At 38.0% G+C, this 26,468-nt stretch overlaps 1 protein-coding gene across 2 annotated transcripts in view; it reads left to right on the top strand.

Annotated features, from left to right (window-relative positions):
* The window catches only part of KIF1B (kinesin family member 1B), a 201,412-nt gene that overhangs the window by 117,159 nt on the left and 57,785 nt on the right, over positions 1–26,468 (top strand). Inside the window, exons 19-22 of one of the 2 annotated variants that reach the window (XM_006885766.1) lie at positions 192–372; positions 493–565; positions 19,472–19,565; positions 20,519–20,667. In XM_006885766.1, coding sequence (XP_006885828.1) covers positions 192–372; positions 493–565; positions 19,472–19,565; positions 20,519–20,667 — 497 coding nt within the window. Of the gene's footprint in view, positions 1–191; positions 373–492; positions 566–5,591; positions 7,077–19,471; positions 19,566–20,518; positions 20,668–26,468 lie in introns of those variants that run through there. The other variant, XM_006885767.1, reaches the window with a different exon arrangement.

Genomic DNA, 26,468 nt, shown 5'->3' with positions numbered 1-26,468 from the left:
GCGCAGGAGAGGAAGGCCCTCTATGAGGTGGATTGATTCAGTGACTGGGATAATTGGGAAGGGAGTGTCAGAGACAGGGCGTTTGGCACAGGACAGAGCGGAGTTTAGGGCTGTTGTACATAGGGTCGCTATGAGTCGCAGGCGACTCGACGGCACATAACAACAAACAACAACATTTTTGTCTTGTTTAGGAAACCGTATCATCATGGGTAAAAATCATGTTTTTCGCTTTAACCACCCGGAGCAAGCACGGGCTGAACGAGAGAAAACACCTTCTGCCGAGACCCCCTCTGAGCCTGTGGACTGGACATTTGCTCAGAGAGAGCTTCTAGAAAAACAAGGAATTGATATGAAACAGGAGATGGAAAAAAGGTAATGTGCACATATTCTACAGTCTACATGGCTGTGACTTTTAAAACACATGATAGTATTTGTTAAACAGCTTAGGTAGTGCAGAATTTATTCTTCCCTGTCTGTTTTCTTTCCTTCTAGGTTACAGGAAATGGAGATCCTTTACAAAAAGGAGAAGGAAGAAGCAGATCTTCTCTTGGAGCAGCAGAGACTGGTAGGAGTCCTTCCTGACCTTGCTAACTATTTATTAGGAAAGGGGCAGCTTGCTCTCATGCATTTCCTTGTGCACCAATGAGCACTTGACCAGTGCTTATCCAAACTCTCATTGATCCCACACACTAGCCTTTCATTTCCTTAATGGAGAACAAAATCACATCTCCTGGTAGCCTTGGGCCTGAAGAACTCCCCTTAAAGGTACCATTATGTGCCTTTTATGTCTTAAAGTCAAATCTTTTTCCTGTCAAAACCAAGTGCTTTTCCAAGAAATAGTGGGAGCTTCTCTAATACAGCCTTTGCCTTGTGATAGTGTTTTCTGAATTTGCATCAGTAGTAATTCTTTAAAGATAAGGACTCTGAATTTTTCATTTGATGGGCGTTTGCCTTGGTTTTGTTTCTGATCACCTCATAGTACTAATTCTCTGCTCTTGGGCTGACTTGGGTATTGTGCTGGGTGGGTTGTTTGTTGTTTTTTCTTTTAAGTTAAACTGTGTCTGAAAAATGTTGCTGCACAGTTGCATGTGTTAACCCTTTTCTGTTCCCCTGCATGGAGTCTGAATTCTCAATTAGGTTCTTACCGGCATGTGTGGTGACAGGCAAGCTTGGGCTATATAACCAATTCAGATATGAGAGGATGTTCTAATTTCTAGGCGTTGAGAAAAGGATTTGGTGAACAGTTGAAAAGTCAGTTTAAGGTCACATCTATGATGCCAATAGCTTTTACGTTTTTATGATGTTAATTTCCTAGGCTCAATAGATGCTAAATCTCATGAGTAAATAAGTTGACTCATTAGTTCGATTTTTAAAGTCAACTGATTTTGGTTAACTAAATTCTAGTTGTAAGAAGCTTCTCTGTGTTCATTTGATGTGTGAAAGTGGAACTAACCTTAGGATGCTATGAGTAGAGTTTAGAAATTTTTCATTTTTTAGTATTTATGGTCTTCTTTTGAGAGTAGTTAGTATTAAAGAGATTGCTAGTGCCCTGGCTTCTACCTTTAGCATGAAATATAGCATGGAAACTACAGCCTTACAGACACTCTGTGCTTGGGAAAAGAAGGGCAATTGCTAAATGGGCCAGAAAAGTCAAAGACAGCAGCCTTTTTCACGACAACTTGGTTCTCAAGCTTAACAGTTAAACTAGTAGTTTATTATCTTAGAAATTATACAAAGCCAAAAAAAAGAGAGAGAGAGAATGAATTGTAAAGTTTAAATCAAGTGTTTGGAACAAGATAATGGTAGTGTGGAAGATAGAGTCTCCTTAGGAGGTCTACTTTGTATTTAGTTTGTAATGGAAACAGAAAGATGATTTAGCTACAGTGTGATTAGGGGCTTGAAAGGTTTGTGAGCCGTGAAGAAGGAGCCTTTTATCTTAATAATGTATAATAGCATGCCTCTGATGGTCTGTGAGAGATCAAACTAGGACAGGTATAATGAAGCTACATTTCTTTTGACGGTAGTATCTTGTATAGTGCTTTCATAAGGTACAGAGACCTTTAACATTCATCATTGTTTTTGATCCCTAGTTGTTTTTGAAACAACTGTCTTCTGTAGATGAAAATGTAAATAAAATTAATAATTTTGTCTTCAACATTTTAGTTGAAGAAACCAGAGCTAAAATTGTTGTACCCTTAAACACCTATTATGTCTCAAATGTAAACTTAGATTTTGTAACTTTTCTTGATGGTCTGTCAGAGCAGTGCTTTTCAATCACTTGCAAATCTTTTTAATATGCAGTTAGGGATTTGGCAGGTCTAAAGTGGACCTGAGTTTCTGCATTTCTAATAAGCTCTCAGGTGATGTTAATGCAGCTGATCCTGGACCACACTTTCAGTAACGAAATTTGAAAAAAGAATGATATATAGCATACTCCATAACCGGTAACTAGTGATTGTTTTGTGGCCTACAATAAAAATACCATAAAGTAAAGAGAGGGTAAATTTCTCTAAGACAGACTTAAGTTGCCAGAGAGCATTCTTAGTCTGTAAATAATCAGGTTCTGTTTATTAGTTACTTTGTGTACCTAAAAGCAAGAGACAGAGCAGCTTGTAAGAGCAACCCTTTAAATCAGGAAAGGTACTTTTCTTCCATGACAACTGTCTATTCCACATAAATTTCTTGTTCTCAGAGGAATTGATAGTTCTAATGCTGTAGCCTGATTGGAAAATGTATTTTATGACCTCTTAGTGGTCAGCCAACAAACATGCTTCAAAATGTTCCTTATGGGTAAACATTAAAAAGATACAAAGAAATTGTTCTTCAATAAATGTGTGCTTAATATTTATTATCCACAATTATTTTTGGCTCATAAACACAATTAAAAAATAGAATTGAGGTCTATAACTTTTATATTATTATAGTTCTCTAAATATATCACAGAGTAAGGCTGCCAAATAAATGTTCCTTTCTACTTAATGATCTATATTATAGATGTGATCCTTCCTGTGCTTGCCTTTTGATACATGTTGTTAGGCTATCTTCTCTCTTCTTATCTGAATAAGCTCCTTACTGAGTCTTTTCAGGAGACCCTTTTGCATTTGATATTTAATGAAAACAGGAGGATAATTTAATGATATGAATGTGCTATATCAGTGAACTTGGTTTTTTTAAACGTGGAATATATAAGTATTTTTTATACACACACACACATATATACACATACACACATATACATGCTTTTATATACATGATTTTTCTTTTTTAAACATAGGAGTTATATAGTATCTTGGTAAATAACATTTGCATACAGAGTTTTTAATATTATGGTCAGTATGTGTGTATTTTTGTATTTTTATATTTTTATATATATGGATATGATTGACTTGTAAGAATGCAGTCATATTTTTTAAAAAGAAATATAGCTATGTGATTTCGTTTGAGTTTATACTTAAATTTATACATGCTTTTTTGAAGTTTAAATGCATCATTTTTGTCACTCAACCATGATATTAGAACAGTTACTAGAATATTGGTCACTTCCTAAACAATGACAAATTTATTTAATCCTTAAGCAATCTTAAGAAGCATTAAAAAAAAGCTAGGAAAAAGAAGCTGTAGCTGTCAGTTGTATAAGAAGAATCAGAGTTTATATTCTGAGAAACTCACTTTATGCATATTTACAAGAAAGTCTTCTTGGGGTAGACATGACTTTTTTTTTCTTTAATAGTAATGTAATTGTTTTTATCACTTAAGAATAAACATTCTGCTATTTTTAACTAAAAACAAAAAGACAAAAATAATACAAAGTCTGTAAGTTTAAATTTATCTGCTTTATTATTAAATTTTTAAATATGTACTTGAATAATAAACTTTTTTTAACTGTGAAAGAATAATCTGTCACTCTGATGGTGACTAATCAGTAGCAGCAGCATCACATTTAGAGGCTAGAATATTGTCAAAAGTCATTTTTCTGTTCCCTAGAAAGTAACTGTGCATATCTTTGGTCTAGAAAGCAAGATACAATTTAAGTTTCAATCCTCCTCCCCTAGCCACCTTTAAAAAAAAAACCCTAAACAACAAGGAACAATTATAATTACTTTTGGTGATGACATCCAAATAAGAGAAACTATTAATTAACAGTATATTCATTTACTAGACTATGGTAAGGGGCATTTTTTTCAGGTGTATTTTCCAAGTGGATTTTATTCCCTGAATAGAAATTCTTCCTTGGTCTTACTCATTTGTGAAATTCTAAATCAGATTTTGTTTTCATTTAGATCCATGTTACCAAGATTTGCTCATTGAGTTAGTTAAGAACAACTGGTTTTTATCCAAATATCCCTTAAAACTAACTGTTTTGAAGTCAGGGTTCTCTTTTTGGCCTGAGTGAAGTTATTTCACTTACTGAAAAAGGGGCTAGAAGTACAAAAGAGAAACAAAGACAGAGATGCGCTGTAATATGGATCCACTTTACATAAGCAGAATATCATCTTTGTGTTTTTAGATGTTGCTAAGATTTTTCACTTCAAGGGATGTTCCCCAAATAGCTGGGTATATCATGGATTTTCATAAAAAGAAAGCATCTTTAAGTTATACTTATTAAAATATTTCTGGAGGATTTTAAATGATCCTGAGTAAAAGTATATTTGCTTAGTTTTAGTTTTGTTCTGGCAGTTTAGTTCTTAATACTTAAGAGGAGAAGTATTTTAAAGTCAGTGTGTGAGAAACACTAGACCCACTATAAGAATTTTATTTCTTTGTTCTTTGGATCACAAATTTTACATATAAAAAGGATTGGTTTGATGTGACACAAGAAAATAGCAAATCCATTTTATGTTCCAGAAAGTCTAGTTTGAAAACCCATTTGGCTTCTGGGGGTTGGGGGAGGGGAATACTGTTTGATAAGAACCTTACCTGGTCTGCCAATAGGGATTCTCATAGCACTTTTAACATCATTCTTGTTGACTGCTTCTTTTTCTACTTTCTCATCTTTTAACTTTTTTCCAGGGCTACTCTGTTTTAGTAAAGCTAAATAAAACCTTGGCGTCCTCCAGCCTTACTAACCTTTGTTAATCTGCCTGCTCGTCACATTTTTGTATGGCATCTGTGCTCACTTATGGGGCAAAGAGTTTCTGGAAGAAGCAACAGCAATAACCAAGGCAAATGTGGGGAAGTGGTTGCATGGGTTTTTAGCATGTCTGGATCATAGGATTAGATAATTTTCTTGACTTATGGAAACATCATTTCATACAATTGTTATTTTCATATGTCCTTAGAGTCAAAGTTAAATCTCCCTTAAATATTGGAGATTTTATCACATCAACTAGAAAGTAGAAATCCGGATTAAGGATGCTAAGTAAATAATCAAACAAAACTATATATGAATAGTAATCTATAGATACATATGTCTTAAAAAGACTTCAGAACATTTAGGGCTTTGTTTTTGTTTGGGTATTTTTTTTTTTTTAGCTTTTTTGTTTTGGTTTTAAATTTGGTTATACCTTTTTGCTTGCCTTCAATTTGACTTTCATTTTTTATATTTTAATTTTGGTTATTTTGGGGCCATTTTTGATTTTGTTTTTTCAAAGGACGCGGATTCTGATAGCGGGGATGATTCTGACAAGCGATCGTGTGAAGAAAGCTGGAAACTGATTACTTCCCTGAGAGAAAAGCTCCCTCCCAGCAAGTTGCAAACCATTGTTAAAAAATGTGGCCTCCCCAGCAGTGGGAAAAAACGAGAACCGATTAAAATGTATCAGATCCCCCAAAGACGACGTCTAAGTAAAGATTCCAAGTGGGTCACCATCTCAGATCTCAAGATTCAGGCTGTAAAAGAGATTTGCTATGAGGTTGCCCTCAACGATTTTAGACACAGCCGGCAGGAGATTGAAGCCTTGGCCATTGTTAAGATGAAAGAGCTTTGTGCCATGTATGGGAAGAAGGATCCCAATGAGCGGGACTCCTGGCGAGCAGTGGCCAGGGATGTCTGGGACACTGTTGGTGTTGGGGATGAGAAGATTGAAGATATGATGGCCAGTGGTAAAGGTGGAACTGACGTAGATGACCTGAAAGTCCACATAGACAAGCTGGAAGATATTTTACAAGAAGTCAAAAAGCAAAATAACATGAAAGATGAGGAGATAAAAGTCTTAAGAAACAAAATGCTAAAAATGGAGAAAGTATTGCCACTAATTGGATCTCAGGAACAGAAAACCCAAGGAAACCTCAAATTGAAGGAGCCTATTTGTGCTGGTGTCGGCAGCAAGTCTGAGAATGATGCGAGCCAAGCAGAACTTATGCAACTTGAGAAAGAAGAACGTGTTTCCCAGCTGATGAATGGGGACCCAGCTTTCAGACGTGGACGACTGCGCTGGATGAGACAAGAGCAAATCCGGTTTAAGAACCTCCAACAGCAGGAGATAACTAAGCAGCTTCGTCGACAAAATGTCCCACATAGATTCATCCCTCCTGAAAATCGGAAGCCCCGATTCCCATTTAAAAGCAACCCTAAACACAGAAACTCTTGGAGTCCTGGCACACACATCATCATCACAGAAGATGAGGTGATAGAACTTAGAATTCCAAAAGATGAAGAAGGCAGGAAAACGATTAAAGAGGAAAGCCAGGAGAAAGGAGGTAGAGCAACTTCTAAGGATCCTCTGTCACCATCAGGTTCTCAGGTCCTGAGAAATCCAGATCACATCCAAGTGAGCAAACAGCACATTCATAATCAACCACCACCACCTCAGTTACGCTGGAGAAGCAATTCCCTCAATAATGGCCAACCCAAGAGTGTGCGCTGTCAGGTAGCTCCCTCATCAGAATCGTTAAACTCCCACAGTGGCCACACTCCCGCTGATCTGCAGACTTTCCAGGCGAAGCGCCATATCCATCAGCACCGCCAGCCTTACTGTAATTATAATACTGGAGGTCAGTTAGAGGGCAATGCACCCAGTTCCTGTCAGAAACAGACTGACAGAACCAACCACTCGAACCAGTTTGTGACACCTCCTCGGATGAGGCGACAGTTTTCGGCCCCCAATCTCAAAGCTGGTCGAGAAACCACAGTATAAGTTACTGGACAAGCTTGAAATCTTAGTGGAGAGAACGGGCAATGTTAATGCATGTGAGATTTACCTTGATTCTACCCTTGGCCTTGAGTTTCTTGTTATTTACATTATGATTGTACAATTGTATTCCTACCAATGTTAATTGGTTTTAATACTGTTAAAGCATTGGTAAAATGTGTCAACACGTCTCTTTTGCTTGTATACCGTATTTACGGTAGTTTTTGGAATTTTGGAAAAATTGAGGTCTCTTGTTTTTCTGACACTTTTCTCCCTTCTTGGTGCCTAGATCATCAATATCCTTACTTACACAACTTATCTTCTTTTGGTGTAAGTTATGTTTTTAAAAAGATAAATGGATTTGATATCCAGGAAGGTGTGCCTCTGAGTTTATGTAGACATTTAAAAAGAAGATTTGAAATGTAGGAGAAATGTCCCCATAAATGTTAAACATTGGTTTAAAAAATAACATGCAGCTGTGTGGATACAGCTTTGGACTCTCGTCCAAGTCTGTTCTGTTTTTTAAATATAATTGAAGTTTTCATAAGGCAGAACTAAGTAAGTGTCTGCTAACAGACTTCATAGTGCACAGCTTTGCATTGTCCACAAATATCATCTTATCCTCCTATATCTTACATAGAACTGATTCAGTATATTTTCTTTTAAATGTCCTCAATATATGTATAAAATTTGGTAATACCAAAATCTCAAATTAGCATTGTGTCTGGGTTACTGTTTGTGATTTTCATTTTGAAATTCAGCGTGTTATTTCAGCATGGACACACACACGTATTGAACTAGTCACCAAAATCTTGCCAAGTGACATACCTGCAAAATATTTGCTTAAGTGCTTTAGGCTGCATATAGAAGTAAGGAGGTTATTTGCTGAAGAGAGAGTGGAGGCAAGGGCAGGGGGGAGATGGCTACAGCCAGTGGCTGTGTGCTGCTTTTTTTCAGTAAATGATGAAATAAATTAAAAAACAAAAAACCACAAGCCAACCAACTCTGGTTGGGTTTGGAATAAAGATGATGCATACTAAACTATAATTTTAATTAACAGTTGTATGCTCACAGATACTCAGCAAAGAAAGTGCTGTTCTGATGAACATTTTATATCAATACCTCATTTTACTGTGTTATGGTCTCAGTTTGCCTCGCTGAAAAATCCAGTAAAACAGATGGACTTTAATGGAAAGAAAAGAGTAGTCTTCTACATCCGTCCCACCTCTTGAATTGCCAGAAACTTTTAAAAGAAGTAATATCAAGAGCAAAGATGTCTGAAATTGCCTGGCTTCACATTGTAGAAGAATCCCAAGTCAGAGTCATCTGTCAAAGACTTGTCTACTAGATGGTGAAAAATTGCCACCAGTACAGCAGTTAGCATTCAAGGAAGCCTTAAAAATGCTGATTGTGTGGTGATGCTTTTTTTGTTGTTGTTGGTGCTTGTAGGCACTATTTTTGTGTGTATGTGCTTGTAGGGCATGATATTTTTAATTACAGTATTTGCTTCCTTGCTTGAAGAAAAAATGCTTTCTTAATGCACAGAAATTTACTTACAGTTAACTTTCCTCCTTTTGAAGAAGAAAAAGAAAAACTTTGAGGGATATTTTTGCTTTCGTAGCTAGAACAGTCCTACTCTTTAAGGTTTTATGGCGGATTATGCATAAGTGAATGCTGTTTGTAATGGCATTATTTAACTGAGATGACAATCTCCTGTGCCATATGATTTGAATGTCTTCACTAGGTTACTTCACATTAGTCACTTCAATGTGTTCTTGTGTAAACCCCGAATGTCTCCTTTTCTTATTATTCTTTAGATGTAGATAGTTATTCCTTCCTTTTTAAAAAAAATTATTTTCTCATATTAGCAATATTTTGTAGCTTTCCACTCTCTAGCATACGTGGACTTTTATCTTCCCAGCATAGGATGATAGGGTACACCAAATGTTCTCATTTTTAGGGTAACTTTTAAATTTCATGATGAGCAGGAGCCTCCCTTTCCTATTAAACAATGGAGTGAATTACTTTCTAGGTAGAATGAAGAGTTCTAGAATACTTTCATTTACAAACGTGGATTGTCATAAAGACTACTACATCTATAGTGATAGTCTAAAGAATTAGTTGTTTATTTTTGTTTCTTCCACTGATCCAGGTGCCTCAGATTTACTGAAGGGTTTAGATTTAAAGGAGCCCTTTATTTTAGAGATAGCCAGGAAGAAATTAGTCAAGAATTGATCGATTGCCACGTACGTGCTTTCTCGTATTTCAGGGCACATGTTTACCTTATAAAATAACTGTGAATAAAATGGCTTAACTGACTTTGTTACTAAATCAGTAGTGCCATGCTTTTATGAACTTAGGTATAGTCAGGATTGTTCTGAGATAGTCTCTCTCTAAGCCTAAATACTATAAGATCTAAGAGAATTAATCACTTTTAAATCATTATTATAATGTTGGAGTATTCAGAGCTCTTATCATAGAAAAAATGGGAAAGACAAGTGTCAGAAATTATGTAATAATCTAGTGAAAATTATGGGAATGTAGAGGAGTCCGAGGTCATTGGTATAGCTTTACAAACAGTATGATACTCTTTTCTCTAACAAGACTAAACCAAAGGGCTTCCTTCTCTGTTCTTGCTTCTAACTATTAGTACTGTGAATGGTTTCTTCTTTCACTGTTTCATGCAATGAATGGGAATCATTTATTACATTGAAGTGACTTGAAGTGACCTTACATACCTTAGAGGCAGGTTGGTACTGAAAAAAAACAAAACAAAACACTGAATTTGTCACTCTGCTGGTTGCATTGAAGGCTCCCAAACTCCAGGAAGTTACAGAGTTTTTCTGTGGTCAGCTGCTGTGCCCTGTGCCTTACTGGTCATTTGTAGACTTGCCTTAATTATTTGTGCAAAAGACTGGGAGGAGGAGCAGCTGCCTGGTGTGCTTGATGAAGAAGCCTTAAGAGCAATGCAAGCTAAGAATTTGTTCTATAATGTTAGCAGCAGATTCTTCGTTATGAGCAGTCTTCATAATTGCCCATTTTAGAATCTGCTCTAGATACTCAGTTTGAACCGCCTTAGGTTATGGAATGTACTGGTTTTCCTCCCATTAATACTGTAAAAATAAATTGTGAATCTTATTGTTAACAAACTGTGGACGTCTTCATCCGCTACTTCAACTCTGGTTTCTTTTTTTTTAAAAAAAAAAACAAAAAAACACAGTCCTTGAAGATTGCCTTGAGTGTAAAATCTGCCTTTTCAGAAAGGGGAGAGTTAGTTTGTAATGTTCAAAAATAAAGTCTCCTTACTCAATAAAAGCTGAAGTCATTATTTAAGAGTGTGATTTCTCTCTGCTGGGGGAGGAGGGAAGAAAGGGAAATGGTATGGCTGGTTAAACCTGGCCTTTGGCTGTTATTCATATTTCATCTGAACATGAGTACAAGCCCAGAATTTATATATGTGTATTTAAAGATCTGAAGTTGATAAGTTACAACTTTTGCCTTTGCTCTGTTTAGTGAAATTCTGTCTTTAAATGGGCTTTTAAAGCCCTGCTTTATGCTTCATTTCACATAAATAAAACCTCTTTCAAATATGAGATGAAGCTATCACTTTCTGTTATCTTTGAATTTACCTTAAGCTATGTTTTAAATTTTTTTTTGTTATATAGTCTTGATTTGAAGTTGAAGTAATACATTAAGTACTGTGGAGTCAGAACCAACCCATAGCTTATCTAGGAGGTTATCAGAGGCAGTAAACCACACGGGAGGAGATTGCCACCTTTTTCCCATGGAGCATCTGGTGGATTCAAACCAAATGCCTTTGAGTTGGCAGCACATCTCCTTTCCACTAAGCTACCAGCACTCCCTATACTTACTTCAATATGAATAGAAACATTATTTTTTAAAATATTTTTATAACTAAACAGTATGGCTTGCCTTTTCTTCTTTAACCTCTGATTTTCTCCACCCAGTGTACACGAAAGGTAACAGGATAAAGTAAGATATTTTTCTGGAGTAGATTATCACTCTTTTTTAAGTACAGACTTTTTTTTTAATATTGGAAAAACAACATATTTGTGCATTTGGTACAAACTGAAAAATGAAAATGAGTTTTTAATAGGAAATTTAGAACTTTAAAGAAATTTTATGCTTGGATTGTTTCAGACATCCGACCTTTTCTTTGTTGTACTTTGTATTTCTCTTCTATTGGAGAGACTGTTGGGAAAGTTACCAAGAGGTCATGTTTATAGAATGACACAAACAACTGAAATACGATACTAATGTGCAGTGATAGTAGTAAACATGAGATGTGAGTCATCCACCTAAGAGAAGAGTAAGGAGGAGTTTTTGAAGAAAGACACCCTGAGCCAAGAGTGGGGTCCTAAAGTACAACTGGAAATTTATCCAAGTGAAGAATGGCAAGGGGTGGGGAAGGAAACATGTCAATAAAAGGAAATAGCAGGTAATTAGTCCTTGATGTAGAAGATAGCAAGAGTGATACATTGGCCAGGGAATTCAGTAATTTGGGGTGGCCAGACCGCTAGGTGTCTGTGGAAAAGGGGGTGAGAAAACAAGAGGGTGTAGGAGACAAGGCATGAACATGAGATGCTGAGTGGCTGGTCTTGAGCTGGATGGAAGCTAGTTATTTTAAACAGATTGCAACTTTAGAAACTTTATTAATATCTCATAGGAGTCAACACACACAAAACAAAGTTTGCAGTATCCAAATGATGGAGGATAGGTAGGAGGGAAGGAAGTTTGGGGCCAAGTACCCCAGTTAGGAAATTGTTGTATTAGTCAACTAAGAAATGAAGGTTTTCCAGATGGAAACAGAGAAGGGCAAAGATTTGTACCAGTTATTCAGCATTGAACCAGCAAAATCACTTTGTTTAGGGAACAAAACCTTTTGTCTTTGACCCAAAGGGTGATGAAGTTGATTGTTTGAATCATACTAGGAAAAGAAAGTAATTTGAGAGGATTGAAACACAGAGAAAATGGGAGCTATTGGAATCTAAGAATAAATGTTACGGGACCCATGGAGGACTAAGATGGGAGAGTGTGCCTGCAGTGCTGTTGGTGGGAAAGAACCAGTTCAAAACCCAAACTTGACCAAGCCCCTTGTCATCTAGTGGAATTGCAACTTTTAATGACCCTGTGAGGTTCTGTAAGAAACCTATAAGGTTTCTATGGTTGTAAACTTTCAAGGAGGCAGAGTACATGCTTTCTCCTGTGGAACAGCTGCTCATGTATTCAGTTAGTAGTTGAACACTTAACCACTGTGCCACCAGGGCTCTCAGGTGTTGACAAAAGCGAGATGGTAGTTTGGGTGTGAAAAATCTCCCAGTTATTACTTGCTAATTACCTGCTATTAAAAGAGGAACAGTTTTATTAACAAAAACATCTAATAAACACTAAACTGTCAGACTCAGCCTAACCAGAAAACCCAGAATGGAGATACTGATTTTACTGAAAATACCACCTCCTCCAAGATGACCTTTCTAATTATACCACACCTCTCACCTTTCGTTCTTCAGTAGCCTCCTAACTTGTCTCCCATATATTTTTATTTATATAATTTTTTCTTGAGTCCTATAATCCACTCTCTGTACAGCCACCAGTAGCAGCCTTTTAAAATATTGTAAACTTTAAAAGCATAAATCATATCTACGCCTACAAAGCTTAGGGGTCTGGCCTCTTGCCTGCCTCTGACTGCATCTCTTAAACACTGTCACACCCCAAGCATTGTGGCCTTCGATTCCTTGAGAGTGTCAGGTTTGCTCCCACCTCAAGGCTTGTGCACATTCTCAAAACTGGAATCTTTTCCATCATGCTGAGCTCCTCCTTTACATCTGGGCTCACATGCTCTGTTTCCCACTCTGTTTCCTACCCCAGACACTTCTGAAGGACTTTGTGTACCTTTGACATCACCACTTTCCTTGTTTCTGGATTATTCCTGTCATCACACAAATATGGTTTCATTTCTCCAATTTTAAAAAAAACAACCCTAGACCCCATGTTCATATGAGTTGCAGTTGACTCGATGGCATTTAACAAAACAGGGCCCGTTGCACTGCCATGTTCTTCTTTTTAAAGAAATAACTCTGAGAAAGTTTTCTACTTTGTCCACCTTCCAGTTTGCCTTTATAATTTAACCCATTCTTGCTGGAACTCACTAGTCACACTTTGTTCCTGCTATGCTTTTGAAGTCACTTTTAACAGGATCACCAAACATCCCCATGGTGAGTAAGTCCAGGGGTGGTTCTCAGTCCCATCTTAGTAACTCTCTCCCAAGTGTCTGGCATAGTTGCTTGTTCTCCGTGTTTGAAATACTTAGTTCTCTTGGCTCCAATAAACCTGTATTTGTCTAATTTTCCTCCTACTTGTCTGGCTGCTCCTTGATCCCTTCTGGCCTCAGACCTTGGCAACTACTACTATATGTGCAACCATTCTCCCTGGAGGATTCAGACAGTTACATGACTTTACCTTGGTTATTAAACTGATGGTGATGAAAACACTGCTAACTCGGGTGTATTCTGCATTTAATTGTGCACCAGTTAACTTTTGCTTTGTAAACTTTCACTTAAACCATCATTTAAAAAAGAGCGCTCTGGTGGCCTTGTCTGTAGAGTTGTGCTGCTAGCGCAAAGGCCACAGCATTCTGGCAGTTTGGATCCACTTTTTGCTCCATGGGGTAAAGATGAGCAATCCTCCCATGCGATTTACACCCTCAGAGACCCAATGGAGGGTCAGCTCTGGGTCTGTGACTTAGTGGCAGTGAGTAATAATCTAACTTTTACATGCAACTCTGAATTCTCACACCACCACTCCTCTTTTGTGAGGCATGTAATTTATTTTTCTCATTTTTCATATGAGGATAGTGAGGCTCAAAGCAGCTAATTGCATTTGTTTTTTCCCAGAGCCACACAGCTAGTAAGTTGAGGAACGGGGTAGAGTCTTAGGTCATCCACCTGCAAGCCACTACTTTACCTGAGCTGACATTCATGTAACTGATGTTACTGGTATGTGCTCTCGAGTCAGGTACGACCCCTACTGATCCTATAAACAGCAGATCTGAACCCTGTCCTTGCCTGTACCGTCCTCTGCATCTCTGACATACTTGATCCCATTGCAGCAGTCACTGTGTCAGTCCATCTCATGGAGGGTTTTTGCCTCTTTTCCAGACCAGCTTTCCTAGCGTGATGTCCTTCTCTAACGAATATTCCTAGCATCATGCACAATGTGAGATGACACCTCACCATCCTTGATGAGTCCATTGGATGGATATTCAGTACTTCTCTCCAACACCATAACTCGAAGACATAGATTTTGTAATCCTTATTTCTTGTCCAGCTAGCTCTCAGACACATAGCAAGTGATTGTGAAGAACATGGCTTAGATCAGGTACACCTCACTCTTCAAACTGACATCAACTACTTAAACATCGCTATTAGGCATCTCATATTTAAAATACCTAAATGGGAACTCTTAACTCTGCCTCCTCTCAGCTTGTTTTTTACTTTATTTCTCCATTGAATGATATCACTAATTGTTCAAGCCAAAAATCCAAGAGTTCTCCTCAGGGTTTTCCTTTTTTCTTTAATCAGATTAACAGGTCTGATTTCGTTTGCCTGGAGAGTTGATCCCAATTCTCATCTTTTCTCCGTCGTTGATGCTGTCACTTGATCTAAGCCACCCTCTTCTGCTGCACTCCTTGCTGCTTGCACAGTCCCCCACAAGTCCTTCAGGTATTCTGTACAGTGCCATCAAGTCAGAACCAACTGTTAGGTGACCCTCGAGCAGGTGTTCAGAGCTGGTAAATTGCATGGGAGGAGAATCCCCATCCTTCTCCCGAAGAGCAACTGGTGGATTTGAACTGCATGTCTTTGGGTTGGCAGTGCAATTCCTTACCACTAAGCCACCAGTGAGTATTATTTCTAAATCCCATACTACCCGTTACTCCCACCTCTAAACCCTCCAGTGCTTTCCCATAGAATCAAGTGCACAATCCTTCCTGTATCCTGCCTCTGACCCACTGCTTCTCAATTGCATCTGCCATTCCTGCTTCTTCATTCTACCCATGTTTCCTTGCTTTTCATTAAACACACCAGCCTTCTTGTCATCTGAAGATCTTTGCATTTGCTTTAGTTGTACTTTATTATTAACTTGCCCCTTGCAAGCCCCACCTCCCCCATATAGCATGTTTAACTTCGGGTTTTCCTGAAAGGCTTTCTATAACCGTCTTATCTAAAAGTCATCTTCTCGTACTTTCCCCACACTCCTTAATATCTACATTTCTTTTTTCACAGTACATCTGGCTACTGAAACCATAATGCACACTGTCTTTGCTTACTGCGTATCTTCTCTTTTCTCACCAGGAGAACTTTGATTGACCACTGTATACCCAGCACTGGCATATAATAGGAGGGAGAAAGTGGTCATTGAATTAGTGAATTGGAAGATGGCTAAAAAGCACATACCCTGAAGTTTCAGCTGTCTTGATTCAAATCCCATTTTCATCATTTGTTCATTCTATGATCAATAGAAAATTACTTCAAGCCTTTTCTTCCTTTTTAACACAGAGGTAACAAAGGTATCATCTTTATACAGTTACTGAGGAAATTGGGATAGTCCAAGTTTAACATTAAGCATAGTTTCTTGCACCCTAGTAAGCTTAAAATAAGGGTGAGTGGTGTGAGCGCGCCTTTTAGATGAGGTACTAGCCAATTCTGTGCCTTTTTAAAATATGGATAGACTTTAATTAGGACTTTTTATCAACATAAAAGGCTGCTAATTAAAAAGGTTTTTTTTAGTGTGCTTGCCATAATTATCCTAATTTTCACAGAAAACTCTTTTACTATGTGACCAGAACAGTAGTAGTGGAGTCAGAATCTCTCCATCCATTTCTTGTAGGAAAATCCAACACTTGGAAATTTTGTGGTTAACACAACCTTGTCCTAGTGGAAGCTGCAGCCACTTTTGATGGAGCAGAGCCAGTTTAAGAAATGATTCTGGTCTATAATGCTCATAGACAGTCTGGTCAAAATGCAGTTAAAGCTTCTGGGTACATTGGGTTGTGGGGAAATCTTTTTATGCCATTATTATTTCTACAAAAGCTTACTAGAACTTTGGAGAATTTGTTTTCACTGATAGTTTGACCATATTCTTGAAGGGATCCTCAGAATGAAATATAACATTCTTTTTCACGAGTCAGTCGCTTTGCTAAAATTACCTCACACAGTAGATAAGTAATCTCTGACTTAGAGTTCTGTAGACTTTGTCATGTCAATTCTGACATAAATCAAATACCTTTTTTTAAATTTTTTTATTTTATAATTTTGTGTGTGTACCGTCAAATCAGCTCTGGTTGGTACAGGAGGAGATTGCCCCTCCTTCTAGAGTAAGGCATCTGGTGGATTCAAACCACATACCTCTGAGATTGCAGTGCAGCTTCTTGCCATTAGGCCACCTGAGCTCCCCAAATACCTCTTTTTTTTTTTTTAAGTTTTCATTTTTTTTTAACCCCTACTGTATAACAGAATTTTGGACAATATATCAAAAAGTTAAACATCCGAGCATAGCTTCAGTAGATTATGCACTACAGTGGTACATATTTCAAACATTCATTTCCACTAAGTCAGAACCCACGTGTCACTGACCGTGCAAATGGGTTTCAGAGGCTGTAAATTGCATGAGAGGAGATTGCCCAGCTTCTTCCCTTGAGCAGTTTGTGGATTCAAACTGCCTACCTTTGAGTTGGCAGCATAACTGCTTTGCCACTAGCCCTCAGCGCTATAAATGGCACAGGAGAAGATTAGCCATCTTTCTCTCCCATATCTGCTTGTGAATGAAAACCACCAGATAGATGCAGCCTTCGAACTATATGGGGAGAGCCCTTTGAGATGCTATTTCCCATTCATCTCTTGCCCCATTGTTTTAACTTTTATTTATTATTAATCCTTGCCTGGTGAGGATTGCAGTATGGTGTTTCCTAGTTTTTATTCTTTTTTGCACTTATTGGCAGTGTTTTCTCTGTAAAGAGAATCGCATTTTCTCTCCATTATCACGGTGAACTCATGAGTTCTTTTTAGTTATTATATTCTGGGGTGGTTTTTTTGTGTGTGACAGTTTCTATGGCCAGTAAGAGCTTGTGTCTGTCTGAAATAGTCCCATCTCAGCATTTTGTTCCCTTATGAGCATTCCCTTGCTTTTTTGGCACAAGATGTTCCAGATATATTTTGTCTTCCTCTTGCTTCATATTCAGAATCCATTCTTTTCCCAGTGAGTCCAGGTTGCTTTTAGTCAGCAGTGATACTTGGAAAGCAGTCTTAAGGGATCTCTAGTGGCCTAGTGGTAAGAAGCTGCACTGCAATCCCAGAGGTACGCGATTTGCATCCACCAGATGCTCTGCTGGAAGAGAGGCAATCTCCTCCTGTACCAGTCAGATTTGGTGGTACACACTCATCACCATCATCATCATCATCATTATTAAAGATTAATAATTTTTTAAAATAAAAACATATATTCTCCTAAATGGTTCAGCAGTTGTTCTTACCAGCAATCCTGAGTTGTAGGCAGCTAAGATTTTTATCTTTAAATTTTTATTTTAGAGATGAAAGTGAGATTTTGAGATAATTCTCCTTTTCCAGGATTCTGAGGCTAATGAGAGTTAGGACCAAAAGCCAAGCCCTTCATATTCCATAGTGCTAGTTTAATTTTTTGTGTGTGTGTGTCACAGCACATAGACTCCTAAGAAGTGTGCTTAGGTATTTCATAAAAGCCTCTTTGACCCTTGGTCACTGTCAGCCTCAATACAGAGAGTGTTTCCTTTGTGAGAGGGAAGGACCAGAGTCAGGGAATATTTGCATCCTTCTCAGTATTGCCTTCTGGAGCACCTTTTGTGATAGAATTGGCCACTACAGAGGCTTTCAGTGGTGCTTGTTAATGCATAGGATGTTTGATTTGTGACTTGGAGAGCTCTACTTGAAAACAGAACGAGTGGTCATATTTCAACATGACAGCCTGTAATTGGGTTACTCTTAAAGAACCAAAGAAAGCAGGAAACCCAAGCAGTATATTTTAAAATGCTGTGCTTATGCTGGGATTGGGTATTTAATTATGTGAAGGGGTGTTCTTTTTCCTTACCCTTACTTGCTTTATTTCCTTTAACATTCATCAAATTGTGCATCCCTTAGAACATGTTGCTACTGCTTCTAAGAGAAAGATTAGTAAATCTGGCTTACACTTTTTTTTTTCAAAGTCAAGGTGGAAAGATGAAGAAATTATTCCCAGTCACTATCCAGATTTGTTTCTACAGTATTTTAGATGATATGTATTAAGATTTTTTCCTTATTTATAAATCATGCACATTTATATAGAAATAGAAATACAGCTAAGTAAATTGGAAACAAACTTTTAAACCATTCATTCACTCTGGACAGTGGCCTAATTTTTTTTTTTAAAGAAGATAGCTTAACTTTAGACTTCATGTCTCTTTATTTTTAAGAAAACTCTTTTAAGTTAGGGAAAAAGAACTTTTTTTTTAGTCAACTCTCAAAATGCATGTGTGACAGTGAAATTCCATTTAAGTAGATCAGTAGTTTTCAACCTTGTTTAAATTATCTCCCTATACTCAGAAATCCTTTTAGATGTTTTTAACTAATGTTTCTCTATCATAAAATTTTAATTGCACATATGTAATATGCTACATAAATATACATATATAGATTATATGTCATATGGATATTTGTGTTTTATAAAGAAAAAAAAATAAGGAGTGTTTTGGGTTTGTTGTTTTATTTTCAGACCCAAGAACCATTTTTTGCTTCCTGTGGTAATACTTAAAAAATAAGATATTTTAAAAGATAATTGGAATAGCTGTTATTTTAATTCCAGTAGTACTGTAGCTAGCACTTACATAAATGGCTAAACTCTTCTTATAGCTGCAAAAGTAGTAACTTTTCACCTGTAGGATCTTTTCTATCTAAAATCCTCATCCAGACAGATAATTAAGACTTGATGACACTGATGAACTTAATCCTTTTCAGTGCTGTTGTTCTGTCAAATACATTGATAAGTAAACTAATACTTAAGTATATTTTAAGGGACACAGGAGTTATTTTGGGGAGAGAGATGGGGCCACTTTTCACTCAAAATTCCCCTAGCTCGAAATAATAGCTCAAAATAGGCAAGTTGAAGAAGAGAAAATACAGTTAAATTTTTTTTTTCACATTTTCCCCATTTCAAGCTATCTTATGTACTTTACAGGATTTTTTGGGTTTCTGTCCTTTTATTGCTGTTTGTCATCTGTTTGTTTGCTTTACTTCTCTCAATACTCTTTTCCTCTCTCCTTTTCTTTCCTCTTATTTCCTCTCTCTCCTACATGTTATCTCCTTTTTTTCATTCAGGATTATGAGAGTAAATTGCAGGCCTTGCAGAAGCAAGTTGAAACTCGATCCCTTGCTGCAGAAACAACTGAAGAGGAAGAAGAGGAGGAAGAAGGTGATACTTAAGAGGCTAAAACTTTTCATGTATTTGACTCTTAGATTTGTCCTTTGTGATCAAACCTGGATTGCTCATAATTAGCTCTGCCATTTTCTTATGTTATTGAGCCAATCTAGAGATTATTTTTACAGTGCTCAGTGCCAAGAACACAGTCTCTGCTCTGTGAGTTGTGAACAGAGTTGAAAGCATTCTGTAGTCACAAGATCTCTGAGCCCAAAGCTTCAGCCTTACAAACATCATTATAAATACCTAGGACAGTGTCACATATTCTTAGACAAATCAAGTCTATATATCTGTTACCAATTAGTATATAACAAAAATTAATCTTTGTTAAGGTAGTTTTATTTCCTGGGTTATCATTTATATCAGAGATTGCCCGACTAGAACTTTATGGTTCTTCAGTGTACTTCGAAGCCATCTCTAACAGATTTCTAATGGCATTGCTTAGTCATGCCTGCATGCCTTACCTTTTCTGAAATTTCTTAGCTGAAGTAGATTTTTCGTTGTTAGTTAATGTCATTAGTATATTACTGAACATTCATTTTACCACCACTCAGTCATTTCGACTGCACATTAACTTTTGAAAGAACTTATAATTTGATAACTCTTTATTTTTAAATTTCTAAGTGAAATATATCCTGTTAGTCTCTTATATCCCCTTTACTAGAAAGAAAAAAGGTATTGAAGTCATGCAGCATGAAAAGAGGAAGTGAAATTACTTTCTTTCTAAATAAGCAGAATTTTTTTTTAGAATTTTTTTTCTGAGATGTGTATCTGCTTTCATAATATCAAACAAAGTCAATGAATGTGTAAAAAGAAAAGAATAAAAGCAGCTGAAAGGAGAAAAACTGGAAAATATTTCACTTGCTAAGACAGAGAAGGTGAAGGAAGGATGTCATTTCAGCGTAGTTATGAGCTCACCATTAAATGTGCTTCCTTTGCTCTTTCAGTTCCTTGGACACAGCATGAATTTGAGTTGGCCCAGTGGGCCTTCCGGAAATGGAAGTCTCACCAGTTCACTTCATTAAGGGACTTACTCTGGGGCAATGCTGTTTACCTGAAAGAGGCCAATGCCATCAGCGTGGAATTGAAAAAAAAGGTACAGGAAACGTTCGAATATGAATTGTCTAAAAGCAAAACCTTGTATGAATTTATCTTAGACTTAACTTTTCCCTTGATTAGATTTAACTATGTTGTGCTATGAAAGAGGCTTAAACAACTGATATTCTCTCAATGATTATTTTATTATCGATATTTTACATTTACAACATCTTTGAAAAAATTCCTAGATCATCCAGTGGTTCTGCCTGGGACACCTGAAGGCCGTTCTAAATTATAAGTCAAAGGTCCTGGTAACAATAGAACCTCACAAGGGGCTTTGGCCGACTAGCCATGACAAACCTCTTATTCATTCACAAGTGTCAGTCAGGCCCTGGAGGGTATTGGATGGTGGTAGGACAATTGGAGGTCAAAGGCAGACAGGAGAAAGCCAATCAAGGACTTGAAGGTGCTGGGAAATGGAAAGGAAGCTACTGGGCCAGGGAGGACAAAGGATGGGCAAAGTTCTCACCCAAGACTGGCATGAAGAGGTGGCAGAGAGTGGTCAACATTTCACTCCTACCACTATTCACCACTATTCACAGCTTCCTGAGGCCTGTATGGAAGGCATAATGAGAGAGGGAGATCTGTCATGCCATTCACAAGAGGTACCTGTTGAGTGGTAAGCAATACAGGGGGAGAGTTGGAAATTGAAAAAGATACTAAAGATGAACTGTATTCCTCAGCCCTCTAATAATACTGCTTTCACACAACTACTTGACTTTTAGTTCCTGTGTTGATGAGTGAGAAGTTGGTGGATATGTTCCTGGAATATGTCATTATGTTCTGTTGAATTGATTCTGACTCAGCGACCCCACATGAATAACAGAGTAGAGTTGATCCCATAAAGTTTTCAAGGTTGTCATCTTCAGGCAACTAGATGGCCAGTCTTTGTCCTGTGGATACATTCATGTGAGCAGCATTTTGATTAATAGCCAGATGCTTAACTATTGAGCATCAGGGCTCCTTGCCTGAAATAAAAACAAACGAGCAAAAAATGTACCACCTTTAAAGTCAATTCCACTTCATAACAACTTCACCAGACTGAGGAGAACTGCCCTGTAGGATTTCCTTTGGGAGGAGACTGCCTTTCTTTTTCTCTTGGAGTGACTGATAGTTCAGACCACCTTTCAGGTAGCAGTCCAACGTGAAACACAGTGCCACCGGGGACAACGTAGCAGGTACTGATCTATATTAGATGAAATGAAAAAGAACAGATGTTATCTAATCTCTTTAAATGGGGAGACTATGATTGACAAATGACAGAAAATGAGCTTGGTTTGTGTTTCTAAAATTTTTTACTATCTTGAAAATATTCTGCTTTAAGTTTGTATCTCTCAAGGCCTAGAGTCTGAGAGGAAATGTCAGGAAGCAGATAATCACAGACAGGTGTACCCAAACTGACCCAACCCTAGCTTTAGTAGATGTATTGACTCCAAAACCAGTTTCCTCATCTACAGAATGAGGTAGTTGCAATACCTACTGACCTGGAATTTGATAAGCAATAAAGAGTTGGTTCATATCAAACACTTAATACAGTCTTTGTTGTTATTGGGTGCTGTAGAGTTGATTCTGACTCATAATGACCACATAGGACAGAATGGAACTGCCCCATAGTCTGTTCTAGGCTATTATAATTTTTCTTTTTCTTTTACAGCCTTGTAAACCCAAAGCTTTGAAAAATTGGTTAGGAACTCATGATTGTTCCTCTCCATGGATATCTTTAGTGTAAGATGGAAGATTTATATGATCTAAAGAGAGACCAGAGCATAGGCTGTACTCTTTATGGGAGCCTCTGACTAGGTCTTTTCATAGAGCTGCTGGTGGATTTGAACCGCAAGCCTTTTGGTTAGCAGCTGAAAACTGAACTACTGTGCCACCAGGCATCCTTAAAATAGTGCCTACACATGGTAAAAGGCATATTACCTGGTTTTGTAATTATTACAAGAATTTCACACAGATTCTTAGAGTTACTCTTCTGGAGTAATCTCTTGAACCACTAACATTATTTTGGTGGTAGTGTTTTTACTGTTGTTATATGCTGTCAAGTTGGAACAAACCCATAGCTCACCCTTCAGGGGATTTACAGAGGTTTTAAATTATACAAGAGGAAGGTGCTATCTTTATTCTTCAGAGCAGCTGATTGGTTTGAACTATTTGCCTTTGGGTTAGCAGTACAGCTCCTTACCACTAGTCCACTAGCTTATAGAAGGAGGCAATATTTAGTAGGTAAATCTCACTGTCGTTGAATCTTTTCCTAAACATTCTGATCCTCCACTGGATTTCTGAGGCTTTAAATTATAATAGGAAGAGACTACCCATCTTTTTTCCAGTGGAGGCATTGGTGGATTTGAACTATTAGAGATGTGCAACCTTTGGTTTAGCAGTGCACCTCACTACGGACTCTTGGTGCTAAGTGCCATCGAGTCATAGGCTACTCATAGCGACCCTATGAACAGGAGACCTAAACACTTGTATGACTTTCCTCATTTCTCTGAGCTCATAGGGTTTCTGGAGGCAAGCGATATTGGAAGTGGATGCCACTCCTGCTTCCAAGCTTGTTTTCATCAGAGATCTCTACCAAACACTGTCCACCATAAGTGAGCAATATCGCATTTGGGAAGTTAATTATCTTTGCAGGGTTCTTGTGAAGAGAGTGACAGGAAACATAAGGATGGCTAAGCGAGACCTCTCCTAACTCCATCAAGAGAACTGTCCCTCTCAAGAACATGTGAAAAAAAAAAAAAGAACATGTGGTGGTGTTATCATGTGCCATCCAGTTGCGCAACCCTGTGTACAATAGCCCTAAAACCTGCTCTATTCTGTGCCGATCTTAATGTCTGACACACCTACCGCCATTTCCCCAGTCAATGAATCAGTCCATCTCATCGAGCATCTTCCTCTCTTGCACTGTCTCCTCCCTCCCAAACATGACGTCTCTCTCATGTATCAAGAACATAAAAGATATAAAATTAATTCCCATGAGGTCAGACATTCCCCCATCTTTCTGCACGCACTTCTGCTAATTCCAGTACCAGTATTACTCCCTATTGGGTCCAGAATCCATTGTAATACCTTCACAGAACCATACTCACTGTTATGGGGTTTATTAGGGAGATGAACAGGTTACCAAATGGACACAGTTTCTCAGTCAGAATAACTTCTGAATTGTGCTGCCAGGGTCTTCCTTCAGCATTCAACCTTTCAGCTTTAGGCTGGTGTTACAAAGCTCTCTTAGTCCTGCCAGTTAAGGAGTCGGCCCCCTTCTCCAGTCTTCCACTAAGCCTGGTTGAAGGCCTCTGACTCTGGCTTCATTGGTCAGGAGTCCCAGGTCAACTCTGTCTCAGTGCCACTCTCATATAGTTCTGACTGGTGCAGGAATCTCTTACCCCAAGGACATGAAGTGTGTTCTCTTCATCTTCTTCCTTGCTGGTAGAATTTCTCCTGCTGACCCTGTTCATTGTAAACCTGGTGGAATGGGGAAACATGTCCATAGACTAACACAGCCTATTTGTATGTTTCCTTACAGCCATGGGTCCAAGTCAAGGGCAATGGCCTACAAAAGTGATTCTAAATAGTAAGCCCAGTACCCTACAGTTCTATACTCTAGTTTCTGTAAAATGAGGACAGGATGTCTTCTTTATTGATAGCTTTTCCACTCACTATAAGTAGACTGCCCCTTAGTTGTTGCTATTTGTCATTGAGTTGACTCTGACTGATACTGACCCTACAGATGAAAAGTAGAATTGCTCTATAGAATTTTCAAGGCACTAACCTTTCTGACTGCCACATGGTACGGAACTGCCCTGCTAACCTAAAGGCACACTGTTTGAGACCACCAGTTACTCTAAGGGAGGAACATGAACAGTCTCCTCCTGTGCTATTTACAACCCTTGAAAACCCATCAGAGGGTCAACTATGGGTTGGTTCTAACTCAACAACACATAACAACAAAAACAACTTTCTGATGAACAGAAGATTTCAGAGAGCAACTCAAAAACATGTAACAAAATTTGCAAAGATCAGGAGTTAAAAAGAGAAGAGCCCACAGCATTTTCTCAAGCTGAAAGAACTGAAGAACAAATTCAAGCCTCTAGTTGCAACACTAAAAGATTCTATGGGCAAAATTTTGAATGATGCAAAAACATCAAAAGAAGATAGAAGAAGCCTTTCTATGAAGATGGTGCTGAAAGTGAAGAAGGAAGTTCCTGCCCCTCCCAAAACTGAAGCCAAAGCGAAGACATTAAAGGCCTAGAAGGAAGTCCTGTAGGGCATCCACAGCCGCAAAAAAAAAGAAGATCACCATGTCACCCACCTTCCGGTGGTCTAAGACACTGAAACTCCAAAGGCCACCCAAGTATCCCCAGAAAAGTGCCCCTAGGAGAAACAAACTTGACCACTATGCTATCAGCAAGATTCCCCTGACACCTGAGTCAGCCGTAAAGAAGATAGAAGATAACAACACACTTGTGTTCATTGTGGATGTCAAGAAGGCCAATAAGCACCAAATCAAACAAGCTGTAAAGAAGCTCTATGACATTAATGTGGCCAAAGTCAACACCTTGATTAGGCCTCATGGAGAGAAGAAGGCCTAAGTTCAACTTGCTATGGATGTTGCCAACAAAATTGAGATCAAATAAACTGAGTCCATCTGGCTAATTCTAAATAAGAATTTTCTCACCAAAAAAAGAGAAGGTAGAAGGAATAGACAGAGTCACTGTACCAAAGAGAATTGGTCAACACTGAACCATTTCAGGAAGTAGAGTATGTTCAAGAACCAGTGGTATTAAAAGATAAAGTTCAAACTATACTAAATGTATTGGCAAAAAATAAAGCCCTTAGAATTGATGAAATACCAATTGAAGTGTTTGAACAAGTGGATGCAGCTCTGGACATGCTCACTAGGCTATGCTCAGAAATTTGGAAGACAACTACCTCACAAGCTGATGGGAAGAGATCCATATTTCTTCCTGTTAAAAAAAAAATCCAATAGAAAGTATAAAATATTGAGCAATATCATATACAAGTCAGATCTTACTGAAGATTGTTCTAGAACAGCTGGAACATTATTACATCAGCAGGTTACTTCCAGAAATTTAAGCTGGATTCAAGAGGCCATGGTATAAGGGAGCTCATTGCTGATCTGAGATGAATCCTGGCTGAAAGCAGAAAATAACAAAGATGTTCACTGATATTTTGTTGACTTTGCAAAGACAGTTGACTGTTACAGGATGAAAAATCATGGCTAACGTTGGGAATCCCAGAATACTTAATTGTGTTCATAAAAAACCTTTACCTAGGCCAAGAAGCACTTCTCGCAACAGAACAAGGAAACATTGCGTAGTTTAAAATCAGTAAAATTGTGCATCAGAGTGTATCCTTTCTCCGTTTCTATTCAGTCTTTGTGTTAAATGAATAATTTGAGAAGCGAGATAACATAAAAAAATAATATGAAGTCAGGATTGAAAAAAGACTCGGCAGCAGCCTGTGTTATGCAGATGACACAACTTACAGAAAGTGAAGACTTGCAGCAATTGCTGAAGAAGATCACCTACAGCTTTCAATATGGATTATAATTCAACTTCAAGAAAACAAAAATCCTCATCACTAGGCCAGTAGGCAAAGGCAGCACCATCATCGTTGTTGTTGTTGTTATGCGCCATCGAGTCGCTTGCGACTCATAGCGAATCTATGTACAGCAGCCCTGTACTCTGCTCTGTCCTGTGCCATTCACACTGTCTCTGACACTCCCATCCCGATTATCCCAGTCATTGAATCAATCCACCTCATAGAGGGCCTTCC

The sequence above is a fragment of the Elephantulus edwardii genome, unplaced genomic scaffold, assembly GCF_000299155.1.
Source record: "Elephantulus edwardii isolate Elephantulus edwardi_28Jun2011 unplaced genomic scaffold, EleEdw1.0 scaffold00045, whole genome shotgun sequence".
Classification (NCBI taxonomy): domain Eukaryota; kingdom Metazoa; phylum Chordata; class Mammalia; order Macroscelidea; family Macroscelididae; genus Elephantulus; species Elephantulus edwardii.
This window is presented reverse-complemented; position numbering and strand designations above follow the sequence as displayed.